This window comes from Sinohyriopsis cumingii, chromosome 6 (assembly GCF_028554795.1).
Source record: "Sinohyriopsis cumingii isolate HCF-2022 chromosome 6, ASM2855479v2, whole genome shotgun sequence".
Taxonomy (NCBI): Eukaryota; Metazoa; Mollusca; class Bivalvia; order Unionida; family Unionidae; genus Sinohyriopsis; species Sinohyriopsis cumingii.
Genome location: NC_142966.1, coordinates 51630745 through 51640141, shown reverse-complemented (window position 1 = coordinate 51640141; position 9397 = coordinate 51630745). Strand labels below are relative to the sequence as shown.

The 9397-nt window shown below is 34.5% G+C and overlaps 1 protein-coding gene across 5 annotated transcripts in view; it reads left to right on the top strand.

Annotated features, from left to right (window-relative positions):
* LOC149796925 (SCO-spondin-like) overlaps window positions 1–9397 on the top strand; it is a 35087-nt gene that overhangs the window by 4737 nt on the left and 20953 nt on the right. For 4 of the 5 annotated variants that reach the window (XM_089961604.1, XM_089961603.1, XM_089961602.1 and 1 more), the window contains exons 3-4: window positions 4089–4103; window positions 8609–9166. In XM_089961604.1, coding sequence (XP_089817730.1) covers window positions 4089–4103; window positions 8609–9166 — 573 coding nt within the window. The remainder of the gene's footprint in view (window positions 1–4088; window positions 4104–8608; window positions 9167–9397) is intronic. The other variant, XM_089961605.1, reaches the window with a different exon arrangement.

Here is a 9397-nt window from a genome sequence, read left to right as displayed (position 1 = left end):
ATAACTTTCTTATCAATTTTAGTTGATCCTAAAATAAAACAAAACGGGGTTTCACCAGAAGTGTTTTTATCTTGTCGAGTTGGTCCTAAATGAAAACGACTAACCCTCACTATGGTAGCGATCTTGAAAATATTAATATCTAGTCTCTTCTTAAATGGATGGCTATATCGACATATGGTTTTTGCCAATAGACGTTCTGTGCTATGTAGTTGCTCCAAAATAAAACAATGGTACAAGTCGTACATCCAATAAGTCACTGACAACGACTGTCTTGAAAATCTTGTTGTCTCTACTCGCCGGAAAGGATCATCATAATGACATGGAGTTAACACCAAAAGACTTCTAATGATGTCCATTTCGCCCTAAATGAAAATGGCGCCAAGTTTACACAAAATATGTGCACCACAGCAGCTAATTTGAGAATCTTGTTATCGCAGAAGAATATTTTAGATGGCTTCAACACTCAGCAATTAAAGGCATATCTAAAAATATACGTGTGTGTGTGTGTGTGTGTGTGTGTGTGTGTGTGTGTGTGTGTGTTGAATTTATCATGTTACTCGGCGACTTTTCGGTGTCTTTAGTACTCCCTCAGAACGTTCCTATTAAAGATGTTGCTAGCTACTTTTGTTGTTTTGGATCATACTGTCATGGAATTAGACATTTTACTCTAATATATGTTCCGTGCCCCGGGATTCTTGTTTCATATTGCTTGAAAACTATATACATCTCGTGCTATATCATTAATACAGCGTACATACTGTACATATAGTTTATTTATATCACATACAAATACATATACAAATACAAATATTTGCCGTTTGAAATGTGTCCGATACAAAATGTAGTTCTGTCCCTTTTGGTACTATTTACAATCACCTTTGCGTATCAGTAAGTTGATATTTTTCGTTTTTGAGTTTCTTTTTTTTAATTCACATTGATCAAATCAATATAAGACACTCATAATTCAAAAATGAAATTTGGTTTTAATGAAGAAAGTAGAGCACTTCAAACAGATGGTAACTCAGCCAGTCACATGAATGCTCTGCTATTCACGTACCGGCGGATATAATTAGTGTGGAATAGAGACTAAGCGAAATGACGAACCAACAAGAGGTAATTAAAATATAGTAATATATTTACAGTTGATCTAAGTCATTATTTTGCTTTAATAACAGTACCCATACCTGACACACACACTCTCTCTCTCTCTCTCTCTCTCTCTCTCTCTCTCTCTCTCTCGCTCATGTCCTTTGGTCGGTTTCACTTAATTGTTTAGCATCTTTCATAAGTCCTGAGACATCGTGGGATGACACAAGCAAAAGTCCTCTATAATAACTATTTATTTTAAGTTGAGTGTGTTCTGCGCTCTTACCGAGTCTTTATCAAATGCAAAAGTACAAAACAAAAACAAAGAAGATGAATAACACCAAAACAATTGAATTTACACATCTTTACATGATTATAGATTAGAAGTGTTGTGTGTAAATGAGAAAGTAAATGATTAAGTATCATTAAGACTATATACTGAAAATACAATACGATTTTAAAACTAAATGTTTCTGAACTATATAATACCTTCAATTTCACTAACAATCTTTTCCTTTTGCAATGGAAACATTTCAGTATTGACGTCATTATGTTCTGGCCATTTTATGATAGTTTTGAATTGCAGCCGAACGGATTGTTTGAGGATATCAAAGTTATTTAGAAAGAAAACAAATAAATGAATTGGAGCATTCTTGGCCTTTTTCGTCAAGTTGAGAAAGAAACCCTTGATGTAACTACGCACCAACACCCCTTAATAATGACATCTGCTACTGGCGATTTGTTTTTTGTTATATCTACGCCGACCAACTCGGTGGTCTCGTCTGTATCGTCCGCCTCGGATGCGGGAGGTCGTGGTTCGAACCCCTGCCGAGTCATACAAAAGACTTATAAAAATGGTACTAACAGCTGTCTCGCTAGGCGTTCAGCATTAAGAGGTTAGTGTTCGGACTGGTCGGCCGGTGTCAGGATAATGGGGCTAGATGGGACATCATGTTACATGTCTGCGGCATGGTACCCCAGTGCTAGACTTCATTATAAACTGCCACACTGAAGACATCGTTATAGCTACGTTAAAAATCAAAATCACACACACACGCACGCACGCACACACATACACACATCTGTATGTTAAAGATAGCAACATAGTTCCAAACACTTGACCGAATTGCTTCCTATATTTTTATAACTTGCTAATGTCAGTTCAGTATATCTCTTGATTGCTGTTTAAACTAAATTCAATTCTTCGCAAACAAAATGTGTTAACTTGTTTTTAGAAAGGTAAAATTGCAAATGCATATTGGAGCACTTACAATGTCAACATATTTAATTTTGGAGGTGCGTAGTTTTGCATGTTGCTAAGTTCTTCAGTTTCGAAGGTAAGTAAGTCTTGTATGTAATTCTCAACTATATAATGCCTGAATACAAATGATCGGTTTTGAAAAACACCGGAACGTATTGGTGGCATCAGGGCCGTAGAGAGCGATCACGGGCCCTGGGGTAAGAAACAACAGGTCCTCTCTTAGTTCTTGTTCAAACAAAATTTTTCTTCTATAAAATTAAACGGTGTTGTTCGGCCCGTGTATCATTACGGACCCGGGCCCTGGGGATATATCCCAGGTTGTCCCCCTCCGTCTTGTCGGCCTTGGGTGGCGCTCTACAGTTTTGCATTTTGCATATGGTTAGAATTTTTTAGTGAAATAATTTACAAGTCTTTCTCACTGTTAGAGAAGATCTTGCATATTTCAGGTATTGTTAAAAGAACTTTTAATTCGCTTTGCTTTTGTGAATGATTGATGGGTGTACTTTGTATTATAGAGTACACACCTTATTCACTTTCTGCACGTGAAAGGAAAATTGTTAAGAGCCGATAACTATTAATTATTTCTATGTTTTGTAATTCATTCATATCACTTTCAGAGGCTGGTATTGTCAAGTTCATTTTCCCTATTTTGGTAATTGCTAAAGATAGTGAACTTTCAACTAATTCAGGCTGCATTTTTGATCACATGGGAACAGTTGTATTGGTTAACTGTGTAATTGATCATGTACAATTTCCACAAGTCCAATATCCAAGGAATTTTCAGCCACATCACATGAAAGAAATGTCGAGGTGTGTCAACATTTTCTGCACTATTCATGCTGCAAACAACTTTTCTTACATCTGTCACTCACTTTGATGTACAAAATCACCCCCACCCCCATTGAAGTTTGTCTCTGATGTAATTTGCTTCTGTTGAAAACTACATTCGCAGCGGCTTTTGTTTGCATTACACTATTTGGCGGCGGAAGGAGACAAAGTTACAATCGGAATATTGCATGTAAATTCCGCAGCAACATATGTACTACACTACGCCAGAAGAGAATCACTAAACACATTTATAAGCATATTCCTACAACTATATCCGATGCTGTTTCTCTGCTTTGCTGAGATAAATAGCTGAAAATTGAGTATGCTTTGTGCTCTACAATAAAACAACTTCGACCAATCGTTGTGGTTAATTTTCACATCGGTCATTGCCAAACAGATCAAAGTATTCCGCACGCTCGTGACAGAAGATTGTCAAAACTTCATACTTTCCGATGTTTTTCAAAACCAATCAGTTCAATTCAGACACGACGGTACTGCTTGGTACACTGAAAGATTTATTTACCCCTGAAAATAAAGAGCTAAAAATCAAGCAGAAGACTTGCCAACGGAATTGGTCCAATAAACAGGAGCAATATTATGTTTTGCAAAACAATTTAACGCATTTTGACGAAAACATTTACTTAGCTTCAGTTACAGTGAAGACATAGATTGAATTAGCAAGTCACGAAACTAAAGAAAGTAATGAGGTCATGTGTTTATAACTATTTTGTTACTCTTAAAATGGCAAAGGCAATATTAAAAGGTGATGATGATGAGATTGACCTGACGCGGTGATTTGCTCCATGTTTACCCCTGAACGGCTTTGACCTCTGATGATGATGACAAGCATACTGGAGGTCATATTAGGACGAAAACTATAATACAAATAGCATCAAGGAATTTTGTTTTCCAGATGAACCAGACCCAGGTACGTATGTTTGCATTGTGTAAGTGCGTACATATATGCATGTATTACTTTATCTATATATTTATTTATGCATGTGATTGTTGATCTTTGCATGAGTAACATGACGTAAATACATTAATATAGTTTTGTTTTATTGTAGAAAACATTAGACACAATTTATTTGACCTGGTCTACGTTTAATTGTGAATAATGAACACTGCTACAAGCTTAGCATTATTTGAGAATCAGAAGGTGGGGGGGGGGGGGGAGGAGGGCAAAAAGACCCGAGTTAGCTTAATATTTTTAACTGTCCCAAAATCTGGCCTTAACTCGTGTGTTAAAATCAGAATCTGGGAACTACTAAAATATGCACTGTTTTTATTGTTACGAGTATAACCCTTAAAATATGTAATAGAAAGCGAAAAATAAAAATTAACAAGCAATTTAGTTCCCTACAATGCAAAACAAAATTCAAAAGACACTTCGAATATTGCGAATTAAATCCCAAATAATCTTAAATGTCCTATCAGAAGTACAAAAATATACAACGGTGCAATCCAGAATGTATTTGAATGTTTACAAAAATCTAAAGAAATATAGTGATCCAAAAGTCAGTAAGCACTTTAGTTATTCCAATGAATATTTTGAAGAAATAATTCCTCTCGGATCATATATATTTCATCAACACAACTGTACACTCTGATCACAAATGGATTAATGCAGGCTGATCTAAATCAGGAATAAATTATTTGTTTATCAATCCCCTACTGATATACATTTTCACTTGGTATCTGTCGTAAAGGAATGTGAAGCAATCCAAAGAGAAAAATTGTCTTGTTTACAAATGTAAACAAGGCTGGCGTTCAACTCAAATACTATGTAAACATACTATTTGCAACCTACAATCATGGACAAGAATTAGCTACAATTTACATTCAGGGACAAAAGCAAGCACATAATATAAATTAAATATTCACATATAACATTATGTAATACACGTTTAGTTTTACTGTATTGGCATCCATAGTTTTATTATGCAGATGATGTTGTAGCACACGTACAAAGTTATGGGTCTGTTTGTTTCTGAAAAAAAATCTTGAGGGTATTTATCATTTAAAGCTGTTTGATTCCAGTATAGTTTACTGTCGCACTGGCCGTTTTATTGTGAAAGAACGCTTCAGGTGGTAGGACAAGTTGTGCAGAATGGGTCGTCGGTAACAGTTTCTGAGTATCTTAGCTGGTTGCCAAGGTTATTTATGGGGACCTTAATTAATTGTCAACGCTATTTACGAGTATCTTAGTTGTTTATTAATGTCATTTCTGGGTATCGAAGTTGTCAACGCCATTTTGGGTCACCACAATTGGTTGCTAGAGTAAATCGCATTCTTCTTTAATGCCTGACAGTGCTATATCTGAGAATTTTAATTGGTTGTCAGCGCCTTTCCTAGCTGTATTAATTGATGGTTAGGACATGTTGTAGATATCATGGGTTTTAACAAGAGAGACATTTATACGATTCTGATATCGGTAAAATATAAGATTTACTGGCACTATACAGCGAAACATAATTTACCCTTAGCCATGTCATTATTATGCAATATACTTCCAAGTATTTTAATAATTGATCATCAAATTATTACAAGGGATTTGCGTGTCTCCTGTCTTCCGACTGGCCCAAAATATGGAGTTATCAATTTTAAAATTGTGACATACAAATCAGAGAGAGAGAGAGAGAGAGAGAGTAGTTTCAAATCAGATCATTGGGCATAGGGTGACATTAACACACACACACACACACACACACACACACACACACACACACACACACACACACATGTATATATATATATATATATATATATATATATATATATATATATATATATATATATATATATATATATATATATATATATATATATATATATATATATATATGCGAAGGCAGATCAAGGTTTATGTTGTTTGCACTTTGATCCGACCTATAATTGATTATACACGGGTATACTTAATTAAGAATGAAAATGATTATGTTATATATTACTTCTGTCTGTGTATCTCCAAATAAAATAATTCATACACTAGAGGACAAAATTTAATATATCAGAGTAAAAGTGGGCTTTAAATCCATTTTCGGTTGCAAGAAGTAATATTTCTAGAGAGAAGCTTCAATTCTGTTTAATAACAACTTTGAGTCTGATCTAAAATAAGGTAAGAAGGATGAATTTAATTTGATTCCATTAAATGTTATAATTGCTGAATGGAAGTTCTCTTTATTCAATGAAATACATATTGTACCGAATTATACAATAATACAATGATATTGAAAATTAATTTAAATTGTTTTTAAACAAGAAAATGGTGTCTGAATAACGGTAACATTGTACAACATATTTATTTGATTTTCTGTAATAGGTTGTTTTGTTTATGGCAATGCCATTACTTACTGCCATAATACAGAACTCCTTGAACGAAACACGTTGCTTGAAAAAACACTATATTCTATGTAACTGATAAGAGCGTATCGATTTCGCTGTTTAGTACGCATTTCAATAATCATTTCATTTCACTTCCATAACACGGGTGTATGTTAAGCACTATAACCACGGAAGTATAGTAAACTATATTATACTGATCACGTGAACACAGAGCATAACACATTCCACGTGAACACAGAGCATAATTTATTTTATACTGCACTATTATACTGACATGTGAACACAGAGTATAACACATTTTGAATTATCTCTATGTATTTGTAGGCTTGGTCTTAATTACGGCAAAAGAATAATTGCATCTTCAAATACATAGTCTTTCTTTCCAGCTGTCGTATTTCGTCCAAACATATTTTATTATCATTCTTCTTCTTCTTCTTCTTCTTCTTCTTCTTCTTATTGTGTGTGTGTGTGTGTGTGTGTGTGTGTGTGTTTAAAGTAATGTTTCCCTAAAACACGAAAACTGAATTTGTTAAGCCAACGGCAGGTAGGAATACCACTATTTCGACCAAGTTACAGGACTGACGAATCCGTTATAAAATATTGAATTTTCGTCATGTATTTGTAACGGTTTGAAGAGGATCAAATAACAGAAGACTTCATTTGAGTATGACGGAAGTATTGGCAAGATATTATATTCATATCTAATTCAGTTTTAAGACTTACTGTATTTGATTAATTAATCATAGAGACTTTGTTAATGGATATTAGTGGAAAACCCATTTCATATTTTTCGTATAAAAAGAAATCTGAATAACACGAAAAATAACCTAAGCACAACATACCTTATTTATTGATTACTATCATGGAACTTTTCAATTTAGAATTATCACTGTTTAAAACTAACGAATTTGAAAATATGTGAAAAAACTTTAAAGAAGTATTATTTGTCCTAAAGTGGCATAGATAGACGAGTGCAAAAGTCGACAAAATACTCGTGCAATCTAGAATACATAATATTCCTAGTAAAAGGAACATTACAAGCATCTGTATAATGAGGAAACTTAGAGGATTTTCTCAAAAGCTATAAAATTCCATGTTTTAAATTATAGTAATCGTTAAAATTAGCTAAGTTACTGAAAAGAGGCATGGTACCGTTTTAAAGGTATGCAGCATCACAATGGCTCAGGATCAAATAGTTTCAATTTAGATTGTTTCCATGCTTTTGGTACTGGCATTGAGCAATTTGCTGTTGGAACAATTAACGAAGCAAATGAAATTGGTATTTTTCCAATAGTTAGGAGAGAAGAGATGGCCTGCATACCCGAGGAGAAGTGCAAATGTAGTGAATTTTATTATTAATTGCTTTTGAGAAAAGCATTTGAAACTCATGGAAATCGATTAGTAAAGTCTTAACCTTAATTAATTTTGGAATAATTATAAGACACTGAGCTAAAATGTTTATTGTAATATCTCATAATCAGTTTTACAAAATGTTTAATATAAGATCTTTTTAAGTTTCTTGAGATCGTTGACAGGGTGAACCGATATCTCCATATCTCTTCTTATTATGTACTGATATATTGTCTACACTATTCAAGAATAATGAGAATATACACGGTATAAAGTTAAATAAAAACATAAATTTTGTCCTTTCACATTTTGAAGATGATATTACCTTTCTTTTCTATATTTATTTTTCACCTTTGAAACCCTCTTTTGAAGTATTAAATTTTTTGTACGAGTTTCAGGTTACAAGTTAACATTTCCAAAAGCGAGGACAATTTCGAAGTAAGAAGTATAGTTCCGAACCTATTAATCGCAGATTAAACTTGCAGTGTGTGACTGAATTTACTTTATTGTGCATATATTTTACGGTCGATTGGTTACATAGTAAAGCTTGATTTTGATATAAAGCAGGATTCATGAAAATACTTTGAAACAATGGACAAAGATACCTTTAACGTCAATTGCTAAAAATATATACAGACCAAAAGCAGTTACTTTTATGAGGATGCTGAGATAGCAAGGACTCCGACTAAAACAGAAAAATATAGAGCTCTGTATCAATAGCTAAAATTTTATTTGCAGCATCTTTTCCTCCACTGGACATCATACTCATCATGGATGGCTCCATGCACACTCGAATAGAGGCTTCAGCTGGAGGATTCGCCTGGAATCCAGAAATCATCGCATTTATGAGAAACTTCATAGGGCAACTTCCCATGGAAAGACTAGCTATCCGATTGGGAGTGATCGTTTACAGCACTGGAGTAGACGATATTTTACCGTTGACCCCAGAAAGAGCGTTCCTTCAGGATGCCATATATGGCCTGCGACCCAGGTTTGGCAGCATAAACGCCGGAAGCGGCATTGCAGCTGCTTTGGCAATGTTTCAGCAGTACAGCAGACCTGGAGCAATAAGACGAGCTCTCTTGTTTATATCCGGGCCTCCTACTGACGCAGCAAGTGCAAGGGCGGAGGCAGACAGGGCCAGATCGATGGGAATCGACTTTATGGTCATGGGTTACGGAAATGTCGGACGTAGAGATTTGACTCAGTTTGGTACTACGTCACAATGGCTTGTACCCGGTGGAGCTATGACGTTAAATCAAGTGTCGCCATCAATTCTACCAAGAGTCACTGCAGGTAACAATCAGTTTATATGAGATGAGAATCTACTTTCAACCTTCATTTGAAAATTGGCCGTCAGATTTTTAAAAACATTTTCAGTTAAAATTAATGTGTGCTATATACATTTTTCGATAATTTTCTTGTCATATTCCGATGGTTTCTTTAGGTTTTAAGAGTTCAAACGGAAAAGTTTAAATGTCCGAATTACCTTGCAACAACTTTATTACAACAAAAATTCTTTTATAA